The 20817-nt window shown below is 46.5% G+C and overlaps 1 protein-coding gene across 6 annotated transcripts in view; it reads left to right on the forward strand.

Moving 5' to 3' along the window:
- pthlha (parathyroid hormone-like hormone a) overlaps nt 1–19640 on the forward strand; it is a 58538-nt gene extending 38898 nt beyond the window's left edge. The window contains exons 2-6 of one of the 6 annotated variants that reach the window (XM_079334799.1): nt 6218–6764; nt 7332–7424; nt 14638–14748; nt 18264–18795; nt 18957–19640. In XM_079334799.1, the coding sequence (XP_079190925.1) occupies nt 14642–14748; nt 18264–18771 (615 nt within the window). In that variant the 5' untranslated portion in view covers nt 6218–6764; nt 7332–7424; nt 14638–14641 and the 3' untranslated portion in view covers nt 18772–18795; nt 18957–19640. Of the gene's footprint in view, nt 1–6217; nt 6765–6958; nt 7425–8040; nt 8591–13765; nt 14510–14637; nt 14749–18263; nt 18796–18956 lie in introns of those variants that run through there. The other 5 variants (XM_079334801.1, XM_079334800.1, XM_079334804.1 and 2 more) reach the window with 5 other exon arrangements.
- Nucleotides 19641–20817: the final 1177 nt, after the last annotated feature.

Consider the following 20817-nt stretch of genomic DNA (forward strand, 5'->3'; position numbering starts at 1 on the left):
CTTCATGGTGCGGTTCAAACGGCGAGCGAGTCTCTGGTTTGTTTCTCGCGCTGGCGTTTGACGCCTCATTGACCGTACTTTAGGAAAACGACTTCTTTCCATGAAACGTTTGAATCAACATGGACGTCATTCAATCTGACGAGTGAAAGTATAAACTCACGAGGACGCTCGTGATGACAGAGCCAAGCAGCCAATCACAGCGCAGACAGTCAGCTCTGTCTCTCATGTCACTGACGGGACCTTGAAGTCGAGACGAGTGATGAATCCTCGGAGTATCTGAAGCATCCGGAAGCGTCCGTCCAGGTTTTCGGTCTGGATTTAGAAACTTGTGACGTCTGCATGTTTGGAAACTCTGAGAATAAACCGTGTGCCCGTGACACAGCGACGGCGCCGCTTATAGAACGCTGTTTCTAACTTGGGCTCTTTGACGTTTTGTGTTGATGTGAGACGCTCCGCTGCTCGCTGACACACCGGAGGATTCCTGCGTCACTCCTCCTACGGGAAAAGCCCCAAAACCCGGCGAGTGTTTGGAGCTGTGAAGAGACCAAAACCACGGCTCGGATCAGTCAGACTGCGGCGCTCCTCAGTCTGCCGTGTTATTATAGTATTATCCAATCAGCCGCGTCTGGCCCCGAGGGATTTACCCCTCCATTTTACACCACTTACCCCCCCGACACACACACACACACACACACACACACACACACACATCACAAGAGGTCAGCCTGCGAGCCGAGCTCTGGGCTCTAATGTGGACGCTCGGCGTGTTAATGAGGCCGTGCCAGCTTTACGGGAACACGACTTTCCACAGACGGGTCGCTAATGACACGTTAGCTAACTCGACCCACCATGAATAAACACATGTGGTGAACGTATAGATGTGCACAAGACGTTTGTCAAACTGAAGACAAAATGTCTTTTCTACAAATTGCCTCTTACTGCCTCACTTTGTGGTCAAAGGTCGTTTTAAACAGCTTCAATAAGAAACTTTAAAGTTTCATCCAGCGTCTCCTGAAGCCTCACGGCCGCTTTCACACCTGCACAAAACTACAGATAATTCAATGATGAGCCTCCTGCTGTTTCTCCTCCTGCTGTTTCTCCTCCTGCTGTCTCCTCCAGCCTCCTGCTGTGTCTCCTCCTGCTGTGTCTCCTCCATTCTCCTACTGTGTCTCCTCCTGCTGTTTCTCCTCCTGCTGTTTCTCCTCCAGCCTCCTGCTGTGTCTCCTCCAGCCTCCTGCTGTGTCTCCTCCTGCTGTGTCTCCTCCATTCTCCTACTGTCTCCTCCAGCTGTGTCTCCTCCTGCCTCCTGCTGTGTCTCCTCCTGCTGTGTCTCCTCCATTCTCCTACTGTCTCCTCCAGCTGTGTCTCCTCCTGCCTCCTGCTGTGTCTCCTCCTGCTGTGTCTCCTCCTGCCTCCTGCTGTGTCTCCTCCTGCTGCGTCTCCTCCTGCTGTTTCTCCTCCTGCTGTTTCTCCTCCAGCCTCCTGCTGTGTCTCCTCCAGCCTCCTGCTGTGTCTCCTCCTGCTGTGTCTCCTCCATTCTCCTACTGTCTCCTCCAGCTGTGTCTCCTCCTGCCTCCTGCTGTGTCTCCTCCTGCTGTGTCTCCTCCATTCTCCTACTGTCTCCTCCAGCTGTGTCTCCTCCTGCCTCCTGCTGTGTCTCCTCCTGCTGTCTCCTCCAGCCTCCTGCTGTGTCTCCTCCTGCTGTGTCTCCTCCAGCCTCCTGCTGTGTCTCCTCCTGCTGCGTCTCCTCCTGCTGTTTCTCCTCCTGCCTCCTGCTGTGTCTCCTCCTGCTGTGTCTCCTCCAGCCTCCTGCTGTGTCTCCTCCTGCTGTTTCTCCTCCAGCCTCCTGCTGCGTCTCCTCCTGCTGTTTCTCCTCCTGCCTCCTGCTGTGTCTCCTCCTGCTGTGTCTCCTCCAGCCTCCTGCTGTGTCTCCTCCTGCTGTTTCTCCTCCAGCCTCCTGCTGTGTCTCCTCCTGCTGTTTCTCCTCCTGCCTCCTGCTGTGTCTCCTCCTGCTGTTTCTCCTCCAGCCTCCTGCTGTGTCTCCTCCTGCTGTGTCTCCTCCAGCCTCCTGCTGTGTCTCCTCCTGCTGTGTCTCCTCCAGCCTCCTGCTGTGTCTCCTCCTGCTGTGTCTCCTCCAGCCTCCTGCTGTTTCTCCTCCTGCCTCCTGCTGTTTCTCCTCCAGCCTCCTGCTGTGTCTCCTCCTGCCTCCTGCTGTTTCTCCTCCTGCCTCCTGCTGTTTCTCCTCCAGCCTCCTGCTGTGTCTCCTCCTGCTGTGTCTCCTCCTGCCTCCTGCTGTGTCTCCTCCAGCCTCCTGCTGTTTCTCCTCCTGCTGTGTCTCCTCCAGCCTCCTGCTGTGTCTCCTCCTGCTGTTTCTCCTCCTGCTGTGTCTCCTCCAGCCTCCTGCTGTTTCTCCTCCTGCTGTTTCTCCTCCAGCCTCCTGCTGTGTCTCCTCCTGCTGTTTCTCCTCCAGCCTCCTGCTGTGTCTCCTCCTGCTGTGTCTCCTCCTGCTGTGTCTCCTCCTGCTGTGTCTCCTCCTGCCTCCTGCTGTTCCTCCTGCAGAGAGTCAGAGTGAGCTGACAGAAGGCAGCAGGATATAATGAGGAGAATTCAGCAGGAGCCGGGAGGAGGAGGTTGAGACGGAGTACAGGGAGCGTCGTGATCGCTAACATCTCTGTGCACGTGATGGACGCTCCTCGTTCTCCTCCGCTCACCGAGCTGCTCTCATTGATAGAAAGGTAAACAGCAGCTGCAGAGTCCTTACATCCTAGTAGAAGCAACATATCTTACATTTAGTCTTTTATGGAAGAAAGATAATTTCCATTCCGCGCTCACATGGTTTCATTTGAATAATTGTTCACTGATCAAAGAGGTTAATGAATCCAACGTTTTACAGAAAGAAACAAAAACCACATCAAAGATGAGAGAAACGTCCTGAAATGGAAAACAGATTTATACATCAGGAGTGTTTTTTTCTCTTCCTTCCTCTGCCTATAAAAGTTGAATCCCTTTGGTTTCAAACCTGGGCCTTATTTGTGAATATTTATTAAATCACAAAAACAGGCTGAGGTTGTTCTTCTTGTTTGGTTCTAAAGCAGAAACAGGCGAAACGTCTCTTTAAGGCCACCAGACAAAAAGACCTCCTCATGTAATACAGCACATTTCATTATGACGGGAGGGAAGGACTTTAACCTCTGCAGTTATTGTTGCTGTTTCAATGTGTCCGTACAAATGATTGACATCCATGAAACGAGTCACCAGATCGACGAGTCCGACTCTCGACACGCTCCCGTCCTGAACTCTTTACATCCTGTGGTCACTTCTTTAATGAATCTGATGTTGGGAGTCATCAGACGCGCTCGTGAACGCTCGCTCACATCAACGCTCTTATTAGCTGTTTTATGGAGCTATTTTTAGCAGCGCCGTCTGATTTGCTTCGTGTGGCGGAAAGTCAACTTGGAAAGTGAAGCGGGCTGAATCCAGGCCGGCGTCTCTGCCGTCCCAGCAGATTCCTCTCAGCCTGGTGGAGTTTCTATCCGTGTTGTGGTGCTCACCGTCACCTTCCTGTTGTCCTCATTCTGGACCTGGAAACATCAGATCCAGGCGGCGCCGTCCTCCGCAGCAGTTAGCTTTGGCGTGTCCCTCGCTGCAGTGGAAGAAATGCGGCTTGAGTTACAGAATCGTAGGCGAGCTTAATCTCCAGGGACACCTTTGCACATGGAAACTAGAGAGGAGCAGCCACAAGAAAAACAGCTCATCACACACACACACACACACACACACACACACACACACACAGTAAATGTTGTTAAAGCTGGAGAACCCCTGCCGGAGTTTAAAGTGCACACACGGTGTTGGAGAGAAATCAAGTGTGTCAAGTCTGACTAAACTTTGATTCTACTCCGCTCAGTTCGCTCTACTGCTTCCTGTCTTTATGCTAAGCTACGCTAACCATAAGGTACATGTTCGATTCTACACAGAAAGGACTGTGTGAGTGAACAGGCGTATTTTTATATATTATTATTATTATTATTCAGATTTGATTAAGATGGGATTTTAAATATCTGGATCTTTCCGTCACTACAAAATGAAAGAAAACAGAGCAGCTGCAGAGATCGGACAGGAAGTGACATGTTTTCAAAAACATGTCGCATGTCAAAACCTATTCAAGTTTTCGTGAAACCGGAAGATAGATACTTTATTGATCCCGAAGGAAATTCAAGTTCAGGAAGCACAAAAACATTTAAAACATTTTGTGAAACGTTTTGTTCTTTTTATTATATTTTCGGTGTTCTGTGAAATGTTTTGGACCTTCCAGGCCACCGTAAGACAGAGACTTGAATCTTGTGTTTTTGGGGTTGGTTTGTGATTTGCATACGGCAGAAGTTGGGACCGTCTTGTCATCGAGACGTCACATGATACGTTCTCTAACTGCAGGACGAAGAACGAGAGGAACCTCTCTCATGTTTTAAAAAAAAACAAACTCAGACTGTGTTCTGCATGAAATGTCATCGAATTAAATTATGGCTTTAAAGTGGAACCATACTGTGGAGATGTGAGAGCTGACAGGGGGGATCAGGACTGTAATATATGCTCACTGACTCAGGGGGGGAAAATGGATTCTGGCAGCAGAAACAGAAAAAGGGTTTAATGCCACACACTCACTCACGACCACTTCTATGGATAAACATGTTTTTATTGTCAAGGAGATGAAAATGAGAGATTGACATTTAATTCACAGCCTTCAAAAGACTTAAAAAAAAAGAGTCTTTTATTAAATCGTTTGTCTCATGAAGAAGAATCTGTTTTACTTTAGTTTGGGTGGAAAATACCAAACGTGTCAGTTGATGGAATTTAACCCTAAATCATCAATTTAAACCCTCAATAAAAACTCTGACGGCTTCACGTTGGCTCGGTCCAGTTAGGAATCATCTTTATGTCCCTTTGGACCGGCGCCGTCACCGTGCCTGACGCACACACACGATATGGACACCTGCGTGGACGCCACGCCGACACAACACACAACTCCTGAACGCCGTTTAACGACGCTAATGAGTTAGCAACGTGTCAAACACGCGTACAATAAAGATGATCACTTATAATCAATTAACTTTAGCACATCATTTCTCTTTTTGTGCAGATTATATATATATATATATATATATATATATATATATATATATAATATTAGCATGTTTGTGTATTTATATAGAAAACATGGGCGCTAACAGTAATGTGTGTTTTAATATCTCAAACTGGACTCGACTGTAAAATCACCTTTTTATAATAAAATGTTCGTTCACACGGTGGACGGCGGGCGCTCAGTGTTTCGGGTTCAAGTCCCGCTGAAAACCGAGTCTGGAAGTCGTTGGGTTGCAGGTGAGGTGCCAGTTTAGTTCCTGACTTTGCCGAGGTGCCCTTGAGCCATTTGTGGATGTGCACGTGTGTGTGTGTGTGCTGTTTCCCCCACCTTGAACCAGACTGTGTTCATTAACTGTTTCTTCTTCTTCTTGTGTCTTTGATGCTCTTGGTTTTATATTTCCTGATCCAAACACGTTGAGTTAATCCAGAGTGTGTGAAGTTCATTAATGAATCCCGGAGCGACTTCAGAGAGACGTTCGTTAGAAGAAGAAGACTCTGTCGCTATCTGACTCTTTACAGCGCCACAATAAAAGGCTCCCCGTTTAAAAGCATGTGGGATCATAAAGAAGAAAGACTCCAAATTAAAGAAGTGTCCTGATCTCAGGGAATCAGAGCAGAACGATGTTGGTTTAATGATAATTCTCCTCCACGTTATTTAGTTCTGTTAGTGGAGCTTCTATCTTTAGCTTCCTGTTTGATATTAACAGAGAGAGACGTCAGCCGGACATTTAATTAGGAGGAAGCATTTTATTCATTCAATCATTAAATCAGGGCTCATTGATGACTAATGCTTTCCCCACATTATAAGGACACGTATTACATAACGTTCACTTTCTGCTATTTACACATTAAAAAAATAAATAAATCTGGAACATTTTCAGACTTAAGCACAATAAGTTGTTAAATTGTGACAGCATGAGATGGAGAAGAGTTTTCTCACAACAGGAAGGTTGTTGGTTCAATCCCCAGCTCTCCGATACGCCCGAGTTGCTCCCACTGCTTTGTCAGCGGCGTGTGAACGTGCAGATGTTAGTCCAGTGTGACGACAACAACCAATCAGAACTATTTATTTTTTCAGGCCGTGAACACGAACGTTTTAGCCAACCGGGAATGACTTCCTGTGTTTCTGCACCCGGCCTCAAGTGGACACTCGATGAACTGCAGGAGTCCTGATTATTGTTGGAGCTTTGACTGGAACATCTTCTTCTTCAGGGTTTGATGGCAGTGACTAAATGATAAACTAAAGTGCCACCTGCTGGGTACTGAGATGAAGATTTGACAGATTTAAACGATGGCTTTAAAAGTTTTCGTTTGGCTCCGGTGACTCTTTCAGAGATTCTTACATAAAACTGTTCAGTGAAAACAGCCGACAGGCAGCTTCTGGCTCCGTCTCAGCGCTCTCTCATGAAGGAGCGTTTGACCTGCCGTTCACAACCCCAGAAACCACGACCCTCTGCTAAACATAGAGAACCTCAGACCACATGGCACGGCTGGAAACTGGAGCGCTCTGCTGTCGTGTTGGAGATTAACGGGGGACGCTACGCAAGCACGGAGGAGGCGTGACCAACAAAACCACTACTACCATGTTTTGGAGACTTTTCTTTTTTCTTTATACTTCGCCTCCGGTCAGTCAACACACGTCTGTCAGCAGGGGGTCATTATTTAATCGAGTAGACAAAAACAGAGACGAGACTGTTTTTGTATTTGGCTTTTAAATTATCACATTAATCTGCCCAAGAAAAGTTTAGGTAGGTGCAGAAACAACAGTTAAAGGTTGAAGTTAACATTTAGGTTTTAGTGCCTTGCCTCAGTGACGAGGAAGCTGAGAGAAAAGAAACCACGAAATCTACCGGCGAGACGCGTAACCCAACAAGGGGCGTGCACACGTGACTTCAGTTCAGACTGTGAATTATAAACTGGAGTCGTGGTGGGTTTGAGTGTTTTTGTGAGTGTAGGAAAGGACGAAAGGAAAGGAGATGTGGGAGGGGAGGAACAGATAGAGTGAGTAAGTCCATCCATTTAATTACCATTCAGCTCGACTGGATTCTTCTGCAGCCGTGATGATGCTGATGACCACGACGTGATGTCAGCAGGCGGGCTTCAACTTCATTTAAAAAGCTTTTCGAACCTTCACAGCAGAACAAACTGAGCTCGGAGACTCAGAGGAGCTTCTTCTTCTTCTTCTTCTTCAGAGGAACAACACTCAGAACAAGGAGACTTTTTTATTCTGTGACTCCGATCTCCAGTGGATTCATAAAACTGAGAAGACGACAAGATTACAGCGGGTAAGAATAGGATGCAAAAAAAATAAATCTTTATTTTGTTTGTGCAAAAACTGAGGAGGATGGAAGTTTGCATGATTTAAAAGTTTGTTTTTTCAAGCTTAACAAATACAAACCTTTTCACTTTGTTATTAGTACTTTTAGTTTACACAAATCTTTTTCAAGAAGTCTTTCTGTTCTTTCCTGATATTTCACTTTACTCATAAATAATTTCCACATGAGGGAAGATTGTTTGTGTTCACACTCATCAGATTAACAGGACTTTGGGGTCTGGCGTACGCCGATCCGGGTCTGGGTCCCTTGTGTGAAACCACAATTTTTTGGCTTTGACTTGTTGCTGGAAAGAATTGTTGTTTGATTGTTGTTATTAACACACATTGAAGTCTTGTTTAGGAAGAAAGATTTACTTAAGAGTTCATTATTGTTAATTATTCAGGAACTTTTTTTTCTCTTTATTTGGAGGTTTGGAAGCTAATCAGGCTAACGAAACATTTAGCTTCTTTATCACACAACGTGACCACGAGCGTCAGATATATAATATACACAAGACACCACTACTTAATACTTAGATAGATAGATAGATAGATAGATAGATACTTTATTGATCCCGAGGAAAATTCAAGGCATCATCAAGTCAAAATCAACTTCATTTATAACGGCCACAGTGCTGTACATTAAGTTTAGTAAAATACATTTCATCCAAACATCATAAAAATCGTAAAAGCAAATTTAAAAATAAGTTAAACAATCGTAAAAGATCAAGTGGACACAAAAACACTCAACAGGAGGTAAAAACCAAAGCAAATAACTTAACTGACTGAAGCAGTTAAAAATAATGTGTTTACATTAAGAGCAAACTTCTGTGGCTTCTCAAAAACAAGTTTGCGTTAGCGTCCGTTAGCTGCCAAACCCCTAGCATTAAAAAAGAAAAAGAACAGCTCAACCTCTTTGAGTCAGTAAAAACATTTTCATGTTGTGAGGACGATGGAGTCTTTAGAGTTTGGATGTCGTCTTATTTCTCACTCAAAACAAGATGGTTGCAGCTTGTTCTGTAAATTGTTTTGGCTAGCATGGTGTGCATCATATCTTTGTGTAATAGTTTCACATTTTTAGAGCGCGGTTAAATGCCAAGACTTCAGCTGATATAATTAATTGTCTGTCTTGTTTTGGTGAGTAACTTGTTTCTCCTGACGTTAGCTTCTGCTAAGTGTTAGCATGTTCAGAACTTGGAGTTATGTTGAATTATAAAAGTTTCTGTTTGGGATGTTCTATCAGTTCACGGTTAGCATGTTAGCTGCTCCCAAAGCTAGCTGCTTCTTTATTTGTTGGGCCTTTATTGTAGAGGACAGCAGAAGAGGTCACATCTCATGGACCCCAGAGTAAAGAACAAGTCATGGTTTTCACTTTGCAGCACATCCAACCCTCAGCGGGTGGCTAAGTGTCGTTATTAGCTGGAGAACTTGTACAAAAATCTGTTTTAAAGATCTCGTGAGTTTCTCTTTAACACTTCATCAACTGGTGAGCCTGCAGCCATAAAAAACTGAAGCAAATGTCAACTGTTTAGAAAGTCAATACAGCCTAAAACCACTTTATGTCCCTCTACATTTTCTAACTCACTCCGCTGGCAGAGCCGCGTTAACCATAATCAGATGTAATTGAGCGCGGGGACTTGATTGCCTCAGCGGGATCCAAGAGTGACACACCAGCAGATTCTATACAAACATCTGGTGACATCTGCAAAAGTCACCCAGAAAGTCTCAGTCAGAGTCAGACTGCAGGCGCCTCGCTGTGCAGCGTCACGCTGTGTTAGCATGTAGCATGCTCAAAGGTTCATTAAAGCCACACAGTCAGACATTTAGCATCTTATTTATTACTCACTGGCTGAAGTGTCGAGATGATGTTAAACTTTACGTAATGCTGGAGCCTCCCCCCCGGGTCCGACCCGAACCTCAGCTGCTCGCTTGGTGTTGAGATGTTGAGAATGAAGATGACGTTGTGGAGCCAGAACTTTGTGAAACAGTTCTGAATCATTTTTGAGATTTTCCACTTTCATAATGAAATAATGCTTCAAGTCGGTCCTGTTAATTTACTCAGAAATACACGCCGTCAATCATGACTAAAAGATCTGCTCCAACCTGCTCTGTGAATGAAGAAAACTCTACGCTAGCATGGGACCAGAGTGTGTGTTTGTGGGCAGCATTTTTCATATTCTGTCAAATGGTCACAAGGTCAGACGAGGGAGCAGAAGTATGTCTGCTGCAGTTTTCAGTGCAGCGTTCGACGCCGCAGAAACACTATTAGTGGTTGCACAGCGGTGGAGAGCATGTGTTCGTGTGGTGGGCGTGTGTTGTATAATGTGAATGAGTGAAACACGACAGAAGAGAGAGAGAGAGAGAGAGGGCGAGGAGAGTTTTTCTTTATGAAGCTGACAGACTCTGTCCAATTTAACAACAAAAAAAAACATACATTCCTGAATTCTTCCATAAAATATGTCGCCTCGAAGGTAATCCAGAGGTTGAAATGAGAGAGAGGGAGGCCACCCCGGAGACGTCCCACGGTCTCTTCATCATCCCTCAATCATCGTCACACCCCCCCCCCCCCCCCCCATTCCTCTCTGCTCACACTTTTCCATCATTTCTCCGTAACGTCCTCCATCCGTCTGTGTGAAGCTCTTTACAGTGAGTCACACATCTACACGACTCCGGGGTCATTTATCATTCTCTTACTTTATCTCTGTAACTTATTTCAATTAAAGGAGGAACGATCAGGAACAACCGCTTCTTTTTAATCTGTGAAACTAAAAGTCAACAGACGAGGCGGGAAACCGCTCGGGGCTCCAGACCAGCAGGGGGCGCCCTGACGCCTGACACAACGTTAAACCACAGCAGTGGCTCAAAATGTGCAAAGTTTGGAGCGACAGTAGAAACCCCCCCCCCGAGGAGCCCCATGTCATATAACAGTAAATGACTGATCATGTGTGTTATAGTGGGGGGGTGGAGGTTTAGAGGGGCCCCCTGTGAAGGACTCCAGAATCGCCACAGGTGACGGTGTGGGTGGCTCAGTCTGGACCTCTGCTGGGGGGAGATTTAAACAGTACGAGCCTTTGTGAGGAGAATTGTTTTTAAAAGCAGAGAGGCAGGAGAAGTGTGAGTGTGTGTGTGTGTGTGTGTGTGTGGGGGGGGGGGGGGGTCGCAGAGATTAAAAGCGGACATTTGTTTTGTGTATGTCCAGCTCTGCCAAGACGCTGCAATTTTCTATGAATCTAAAACAGCTTTCCTGGCTCGGACCCCACAGGCCGCCCCGCTGCCAGGAAAATCCTTCTTTTTCTTCTTCTACCTGTTTACGTGCAGGTAAAGCTGCCCTTCAGAGGGCAGGAGGACATGAGAGTTTAGTTTCCAGCCGGCGAAGTGGGCGTCTGAGGAGATGGGAGGGGCGACGACAGGTAGCGTTCCCCCCGCTGCTCCCCGACACTCCTCCTTTTGTTCCAGTTGTTTAAAACCCGCCCGGACTTTGTGTTCCTGAACGCGCTCCAACCGGAGGAGCTCATAAACTGGAAGGAACTCGACTAATTTTCAGACAAACTGAGGAAAAGTTCTCCCATGATTCTCCCTGGCACCGATCATTCACCGTCAACATGTCGACTTTTTGTACGTTTCAAAGTGCTGATGATGGTTTGGAAAGAAACAATGGGTTGTGTTTATGATCCCTAATGAATGAAAGCAGCAGCAGGAAGGTTGGTTGCATCAGCACATGTTGGCAGCCTGCAGGTTTGACTAAATAATGTGTTCATTGTGTGCACTTCATGTTCATACAGTGACCTTTACAGTGGAGCTGCTACTTCTGGGTAAAAATCAAGGACGCATCAAAAGCCCGCAGACGCCAGGGCCGAATGTTTCAGATAATTGAGTAAATTGAAAACACAGTCGGACTAAACTCAGCCAGTTGACTTACTGTTGAGTCAGAGAGCAAAGTGAAGGGAAGTCCTGATGATATCTATATCCGCACTTCACATATAGGAGGGGGCGGGGGACGAGGGGGGGGGGGGGGGGGGGGGGACGAGGAGGGCAGGGGGGGGGACTGGGTGTTCTTAAAACACGGCTACAGAAAGTAAGGCCTGTTGGTTTCCTGGACGAGTGTTTTCAGGTTTCTTTATCTTTCTACAGATTCTTCTGGAAGTTTAGTTCATAACAGAGACTTCAAAATAAAAGCAGGTTTTGCGTCCAAACAGGAAACAAAGTACCGTTAGCTTAAAACGAACAAAACGTGTGAGGTAGAAGAAGAAACAAAAACTTCTGAAATGCAAAATAATAGAATTTATAACGTAATAATAAACAGTGTTTAATCACGATTAACAAATTAAATTCATGGATTAATCAACTGTTTTTGCAGTTTGTGGTTTTTCAATCTTGGTTTTAAAATAAGATAAAATAATCCTTTATTTATCTTGTAAACAGAGAAATGTTCAGTGTTAGAAAGAAAATCACACACAGTGCAAAATACAAAAAAATATTTAATTAATTTAAAAATAATAAAAGTAAAAATATATATTTAAAAATAGTTTAATTTCCATTTTCCAGATTACTGACTTATTTATTCAACACTCCTTTTTTACACAAATTAATGTGAATGGATGTTTTTCAGATTTTATGATAAAAGTAAATTATTCACTGTTCATTTAAAAAACGTGAATCATAAATCTCTGAATGTGAAATGTCGATGGCCGTATGAACATTTAACCCACAGATGATTTCCACACAGAGATGTTCATAACACGGGGAGTTCGATCTGCTTTTAATGGGGGAGGCGACAGCTGGAACACATTTCTGATATTTCAACACGTGTCAGTCAGAGCGGCGAGGGGAATGGCGCTGCCGCCCGCAGTGTTTGTCTGACTTCCTGATGTTTGCGCTTAAGGACGGCCTGAAGCCTCCGTGTGGGGGGGTTAACTCGGGGAAACTCGATGTGATTATTTTTTAATAACGTCCTGATGACAACAGATGGAACTTCTCTGCAGCCTACATTCATCTTTAAGTGTTTGTCTTGAAATGACCAGCAGGGGTCGCCAAATCAGAAATCATATTTAATCAAATCTCTGTACTTGAGGTTAAAACAGGATTTATTGACTTTACAGCCTTCATAAATGAATCCCTCTCTTTGTAGAGAGAAATAAAGTTACTGAGAAACACCGTCCCAATTTAAGCTAATATTCGCTAAGAGCTCAGTGCTGCCCCTGGTGGTCGAATAAATGTATTGGATTTTCTTGTGAAGTTGTGGGACAATAACTGATTTGTTTAATGGTGTAGATTTGGATCAGGACCAGCTTTTCTTTTGGGGGGGGGGGGGGGTTACATAAGAGCAGAGCTGGGACAGTGTTGGTGGTCTCAGGCTTTTAAGTGCGACGCCGTTTGATCCACAAACACAGAGAGAGAGCGTTTCCACCCGAGTCGGTATTTAGCAGGATCAGATCAGATCACATCCTGTGACTCTGCGATCTGCTGCTCGACGTGTTCGAGAGCAGCAGATGATTTTATTGAATTAAAATCAGAGAGCTCGCAGAGCGGAGAGTCATGAGAAATGTTTGAACAGTAATGTGAATTAATTAATTCTGCGTGTTCTCCGATGATCATCACGTTCAAAACATTGTTCAATGCTTCAGGCGTCAGAGGGCAAACTGGACGCCATCTTTAGATCGACGTTATCAACGGGAGGCCGTCAGAGCTCATCAGTCTGCAGGTCCGTACGGAAGATAAGATATGATCCAGAGCTCCCAGGTCCTGTCTGTCCTTTAACACGGTGGACCTCGGGTCTCGGTGGACCTCAGTGGACCTCGGGTCTCGGTGGACCTCAGTGGACCTTTCCCTCGGGGGTCTTGGGAGAGGGGGGCAGGAAGTCTATCTGAATCAGAGTTCATCACCTGCGATCACTCTTCATGTTTGTGCCTGGAGGTTTTTGTTTCACACCTGAGACTGACCACCCGGCTGCTCTAAAGGCCAGCGACGGCCCCGAGACGGATCGGTGACCTGCTGTCACTGTTCATCACACAGCAAGACAGGAAGTAGCTCCCGGACTTTGAGCGCTCTCAAAGTCACCTGGGAAATAAAAACAATATGGACGTATATGTCAGCTGTTCATTCTCTTAAGAGTGAAGTTATCAGAAGTAGATGGACGTATGTGTTGTGAGGTCGTGTTCTTACCTGAGTGTTAAAGTCTCCACAGATTGGACGGGCACTTATCGCCCGTCATACTCGGACGCCTTTCTTGGCGTGTTTTCTGGTGACGCTGACATTTAAAGACTCCGAGCGTCAAATCAAACTTTTTGTGGCTCTATTTGACCCCCATCAGGTTGTCTCTGCACAGTGACATTTAAAGCAATAATGATTGTTATTGTGTGGCACTTATCGCCCCTCATAGCTCTGAAGTAAAGGGCTTCATCTGTGCTGCTGATCCATCTGTGTTGTTTGCTTTTTGGTCGTGTTGTCGTCTTTATTAGTGCTTTTATTTTCTCTCCCTGACTCGTATCTCCACACTTGGGATCAAACAGCAGTTGTATTTCTGGGCACTGATTGGCCCTCGTAGCTCCTGCACGGCGCTCAGGTCGTGTGTGTGTCTCTGTGCTGCTCGAGTGCCACCTTCCTGCCGCTCCTCTTTCTTCCTCTCTCTTTATCTGACTCCTGCTCCTCCGGTGGGCAGAGACAGGACGAGGAGGCCCTCCTCTTTGTTCCTGAGTCCTCCCCTTCTGCTCTCCTCTGACCTGCTCAGACGCTCAGGCAGCATGCAGCACTCGCTCCCATCAGACCGACCTGCAGCAGCTGCCCTGACATCACTCACCTCTCACTGCGGGACACCTGGACGTCTTGTGCAGCCGCAGCAGGACTCTTTAAGGAGGAGCATAAATACCAGTTTGGAAAAGAACGGGCTCCTGGACGTGCTTTGGCTCGTGGGGATTTTTTCTCCCTCTTCCTGAAGGTGTCATCACCTGGATTTTGTCTCCTGAGACGATTTTTATTTGTGGTTTAAAGTCAGACTGGAAAGTTTGAGACTGGACTTAAGTGAATTCATATCTTTGGAAGAGACGCTGCTGTGGGAGAGTGAGTTCCCCGCTTCCTTCTCCTTCTTCTGCTTTAGTTTGAGTTGAGCTGTGTTGTGGTTTCATGTGTGGGGAAACATGCAGGAGAGGCTGGTCTGCATGTTAAACATGAATGTCTCTTCTCTACAGGAAGATGTTCTGCTCCAGGAGAGTCCTGCAGCAGTGGTGCTTCGCTCTGTTCCTGCTCTGCTCTCCTGTGCCGCACTTTGGACGCCCCATTGATGCTCTCAGCAACAGAATGTGAGTCTTTATTTTTTTTCTTCTGCATTTTAAAAACTCCCCTTCGATTCTCTTTTCACTCTCAGCCAAAGAAAAGTCGTCAAAACTTCCAGATAATCTTTTTTCCGATGTTTGCTCGTTTCTTTTTCATTTATTTTCATGTGCGTCCTCCCTCTCTCTCTCTCTCTCTCTCTCTCTCTCTCTCTCTCCCTCCCTCCCCGCGTGGTGGGCGAGCAGAGGCTGGAAAATGTGTTCATTTGTGAAACGTGCCGGCAGATGTTTGGATAGCGCTCGCCCACCTGTGTGTTTACCTAAAGCAGAAAGCGTCTCGCTGTGATAAACTCTCAGCGGCTCAAACGCTCGCTCCATCAGACGCGTTCAGGGCCCCGTCAGACTTTCTAACGCCCTCTCTCTCCGTCTCCGTGTTTGGACTCTGGAGGGAAATGAATAATGCTGATGCTCGGCTCGGCACCAAACCAAACCTGCTGCTCCTGCCGAGGCGTCCGCTGCCAAACAGGATAAACGTTCCTTAAAGAGAGAGAGAGAGCGAGAGAGAGAGAGAGAGAGAGAGAGAGAGAGAGACGCTCGCGAAGAGACGCTGATCAGTTTTTAATGACTCGGTGGGAAGATGCTCTTTTAGGGGGAGAAGTTTCCAGAGAGTCGGGTCACATCTGAAACGCATTTTCAAGTCTTGGTGCAGCTTCACCTTAAAGTCCTCGCCGGTGTCGTGCTGATGCTCGGAGGGGTCGGGGGGGGGGGGGGGGGGGGGGGGGTGTCAGGACGGGGTTAACGCCACCTCAGGGGGGAACGATGAAAAGTCACAGTCAGAGAGAGCCGAGGGTTAAATCCTCTTTGAACGATCAGTGGGAGGAAAACACGATGTTTAGATTAAATATTAAAGGTCGCTGGTGATTGGCTGCTAAACTAAATAAACCATGTGCACACTTCAAGTTGAGTTCATCAGTAAATTATCAGATTCCTCGATGGACTGTTTCGAAACCTTTTTTTGGTTTTTGTTTAAATGAATCAAATTCTCGTGTTTGAAAATAAAAGCAGATTTTAATTTGTCATTTTGATCCAAATCAAAGAAAAACGTGTTTTTTTTATTTTCTGTCCTCTTTTATTGTGTAGGAGCTTCAGTAACGTCCGTTTCCTGCTCTGTGTGATTTTATAAATTCTCAAATGTTTATTTTGAATATTTTCTGGAGAAAACGTGTCAAAGACAAAGTGATTGTGCGGCTCGCCACGGAGCGTCTCAGACTCCAACAGGAAGCTGAGATCGAAGCGTCGGGTCGCTGCTCCTCCTCAGGATGCTCCTCCTCAGGATGCTCCTCCTCAGGATGCTCCTCCTCAGGATGCTCCTCCTCGGCCTCCTCGGCCTCGACCTGTCTGACGCCTTTAATTAAAGGTCAAACGGAGCCGATCACTTTTCAAAGACTCGGGGCGTCTTTCTCTCCGCAGGCTGACAGGAAATATCTCTATGCGTATAAACAGCAGCTGTTTTTATTATTCAGCGGCTGCTTCTCTCTGGAGTTTGAGTCTGTTTGTATGAGCGCAGGAGGAGGAGCAGTGCATGATGGGACGGGGGCGGTGCCCGGCTGTAATCAGCCCGCCGGTATCTCCCATTGAAGGCGGCGTGTTTGTGTGCTCAGACACCTGAGGTGTTTGTGCGGCGTTGGCGCTCGCAGGTTCCCAGGCCGGGAGCTGTTTGTGTTAGAGTTAAGACTCTGAGTAAGGAGACACCGCGGCAAAGCAAAGCTCGCCGATCCTTCTGCTGCTCCCGCTCTACCTGCTGACACAACAGCTCGTCCCGTCCGTGCAGAGTCGGATCATCGGAGAGACGTTTGGATCCGTCCTGCAGAGAACCGTCAAACATGTAAAGGAGCTTTGAAGTTCAGCACGTTGACCTCTGTGTGTGCAGCGCCCCCATGTGGCCTCGTCGTGCCAGGACGCTGCAGAGCAGAGGATCCACTCGTGCAAACGTCAGAACACCTCGGTGCAGATAGCACGCCGCTTTGCACGAGAAGTGAAAGTGGCGGTTCGGTGCATGAGAGGTTGAAGGGACCGGGCCACGGGCCGGGCTTGACCCTGGACGGTCTGAGCCCGGCCCGGACTAGGACCTTGTGCGCCCCAGTATTCAACCTTCTCATGTCTTGGAAGGAGACGCTTCCTGACCCTCTGAGTTCTGCTCTCTTCATCCCGAGGAGTTCAAACCCTCCAAGCTGCTGAAGCAGCGTGTTGTCTGTGCAGACGGCGCCCCCGTGTGGCCTCTTTACGTCAGGACACCGCACAGATCAGGAGGCTGAGTTTGAGGTTGTGGGTTTAAATCTCAGTGAAGCCTCCGGTTTCTATCATTTGAAGTGATAAATGTCTTTAATCGGCGTGAAGCGTGTCACAGTGAGGAGGAAGACGAGGCGTTCTTTCAAACAGGAAGTGTCAGTGAAAGGGGGAGGAGTCTGCAGATGTCACAGTGTGGACATTCCCCCCCCCTCAAATGGAACGACTCTACCACCTGTGTCTGTGGTCATTGAGCCTGTCAGCTGTCCGTCAGCTGCAGGAGGCGGGGCTTTTATAAAGGTGTGGCGCAGCCTGCTGTGCATGCAGGGCTCCATAGCTCAGGGGTTAGAGCACTGGTCTTGTAAACCAGGGGTCGCGAGTTCAAATCTCGCTGGGGCCTGCCTATCCTTTTTTCATTATTTGCTCTCACACAGGTCAAAGGTCACCGTGAACACATCCAGAGCTCACGTGAAACCTGAGAAACCTGCTGGTGCTCGGCTCAGAGGAGCGTGTGTTCAGAGTGAGACCGATCAGCTTTCTGTTTGTTTGACAGATTCAAACAGTTCAATCATCTCGACTTCTTTTATAAACCTTTTTATTTATTCATCAGAACTCAGATCTGATCTTTGTCGCACGCCTGAAAGTTGTTTTTCCAGATCCTTTCTCTCGATGTCTCCTTCTTCCTGTCCTTCACGTAAATCTAACGGAGGTGATGTTTGAGCAGCGTGGCGAGTTAAAAACGATCACATGAACGCCATCGACAGATCCCAGAAATCAGCTGACAGGATCGACAGAAACTCTGAGACCCGGGTGCAGCCAGAGTTCAGAACAAAGCCTCTCATAGTTTCTCCGTTTGGAGCTTTTTGCGGCTCCAGTTCTTCATCCCCGGAGCGTCCGAGTGCCACGAATCTGTCAGTTTACGTTTATTTTAATGAGAAGCGAAAGGCCAAAGTCTCCGTGCCACGATCGTATCAGTGATTAATCAAAAAGGAAAACTGGCGGCGCTGGTGTGGACCTCCTGGAGCCGGGTGGAGATCACTTTAACGACCCTGGACACAGTTCAGCTGCTGCGGTTTGATGAATCATGACGAGTTATTCACTGATGCAATCAGGAATTATTGGAAATCTGCTGATGCATTTCAGGCGTTCCCTTCACCGCCCCCTGCTGGTCAACACGGTGAAGTGAACCTCACAGAGAGGAGCTGTGATTTAAAGGAGAAGTCGAACTTAAACAAATGTTGTGTGTGTTGTTTTTGCAGAAAGCGGTCGGTGACTCACGCTCAGCTGATGCACGATAAAGGCCGGGTGATCCAGGACTTGAAGCGGCGGATGTGGCTTCAGGAGCTTTTAGACGAAGTCCACACGGCTGAGATCAGAGAACTCTCGGCCCGGACCACGGCGGGAGGCGGGAGCAGCAGCGGGGTCGGGCTCTCCGGGGTCGGCCTGGGAATACACTTGAGCACCACCGGCAGCACCCTGCACTCCAAACCCCCCGGAGGAACCAAGAACCTGCCAATCAGCTTCAAGCTGGAGGAGGAGGAGGGCACCAACCTGCCGCAGGAGACCAACAAGTCTCAGACGTACAAGGACGGCGTGCTGAAGGCGTCCGGAAAGAAGAAGAAGAAAGGGAGGTCCGGGAAGAGGAGGGAGGGGGAGAAGAGGAAGAGAAGGGCGCGCTCGCTCGGGTGGAGGCCGGAAGACGAACCAGGAAGTGGACTCCACCTGGAGTGGAGGTCCCTGCTGGGCCTGCAGAGGGCGCTGCTTTGAAAACGCTGTCAGTCTCTGACAAAGGTCAGTCCACAAGTCTGATCATGTGTCTCTGAAAATCACTGCTACTACTTTTCCATAACTGGTGTCGCCATGACAACAGAATCTAAAGCTTTGGTCTGATTTGAGTCAAAGTAAATATCGTGTAATTTATTGATTTGTGTTTTCCTGTCTTTGTGTTTCAGAAACGTTCGGACAGTCGCAATGGACTCCTAAACGCTCACGCCGCAGTTTTCTGTCAAAGTGATTGTTTGGAAAGAAATTGGAAAATATTTATTGTTTGTAAATATTCTAAATATAGCAGAAATAGCAGAATATGATTAAATGATCTTATTTGATGCTGTGTGAGGCGACAGATTTTAATCTTTGTGAATCCTTGCTTTTTTTCTTTTTTTATTCCAATTATGTCGGATTTTTTTGCAGTAATTTATTTTGTCTGAATGGTGTATTTATTTTGTAAATGTATCGAGGTGCTGCTGACCTTCTATATTTTTGTACCATATTGCACTTTAGATATATAAATATAAAAATATACCATTAATTTTGTTCCATGACTCGTTAATGTGGTTTATTGAAATGAAGAAAACGACGGTCGTCTCTCTGATTTTTGACCTTTGGCCTTTGACCTTCCACACGTCCTGTTTTTTGTTTCTTTGCTGCTGTTTTTGTTTTTTCGATGGAAGCCGTTTGTTGTCTCACGTTCGTGTTCGACCCTCCCGCTGCCTTCAGTGTTTCCTCCTTCACCTGCTCTGCTTCTCAACGCCAAAGTTCATCTGTGTACATACACCAAACACGGCTCGATATTGTTGTTTCATTGGCACTTGCACTGATATAAACTCCGTGTACTGATTAAACATTTGACAGAATCATCCTCGCAGTCTCTTGTGTTTTTATAATCATGTTATTTTTAGCTTGACTCTGTTTGTGTTACATCTTCAGTGTTGGGATAAAAAAAAAAAAACATCTCAAAGTTTTTATTTTAAAGCTCAAAATATGAATTAGAAGTAAAACACATGTTATTTAATGTTGTTCTGTCAGAGTGGTGACATGAACTGTTTAAAGCACAGAAACACATCCGTGTGTTTATCGTTAAAAACACTGAACTCACTGATGCTGCCTCGTTCCTCAGACTCTCCCCGGGACTCTCTTCGGGTTCATCTCTCTGACTCATGAAGTGTCAGAAACAGAAAAAAAAAATCTTCCCAAAGTTTCCAGTAAAGCTGAAGAAAAATCTGGACAGAAAAAAGTTTCCAACACAGTTTGAAAGTCATCAGTCAGCAGCTTTTATTAACGCCAGAGAGTCGTGATTGCAACAGTGTGCTGAGTCCTTAATCCCACTTTAAAGCTCTTATTAGACATCGACATGAGCGCATGGATCCTTCCCCACACTGATGAATCTCACAGAGATACTTTATCATCATTTGACGTGCATCAGACAGCTTCTGTCCTACAGGACGAGCTTTCTAATCTCTGAGAGTTTCAGCTGCACGAGAAGAAGCTTTCTCTTCTGCGTCTGAACTTTGAGTAAACCTTTGTTGTGATGAAATCCTCGTCATGTACGCGTCAGAGAGTCCAGGTGTGGTGAAAGCCCTCGTGCTCGTGTCACCTCTGGACTCCTCTGGTCTGAAAGTGAGATTCTTTTTAATGCTCGTTCTGCTCTGATAGATTTTTGTGCAGCAGCTGTGAAACATCAGAACACATGAACCTGGTAAAATAAATGTTTTTAAAAGGCCACTCAGCCCACCAAGGCTTTCTTCTCCTGCTGTACGTCTTGTCATCGCTTCTTTATTCTGTCCAGTTAAACTCTGATCGCCGTCATCAGCTCAGCAGGAAATCATCTCTCTCGATGTTAGCAGCTTTTTTTAAAAACGTCTGCACGAGCAGCAGGAGGGAAAATTACAACTTTCCACTCAATGGAGCAGAAGTGTCAACAAATTGCAGACCCTCGTCATAAATTCCATCCAGGATTCAATTAGGGGACGATCGAGAGCTCCAGGCTGCAGGAGGAGGCCGGAGGGATTTGGCTTCATGGTCTCGAGTCGTTAA

The sequence above is a fragment of the Symphodus melops genome (genome assembly GCF_947650265.1).
Source record: "Symphodus melops genome assembly, chromosome: 22".
Lineage (NCBI taxonomy): Eukaryota > Metazoa > Chordata > Actinopteri > Labriformes > Labridae > Symphodus > Symphodus melops.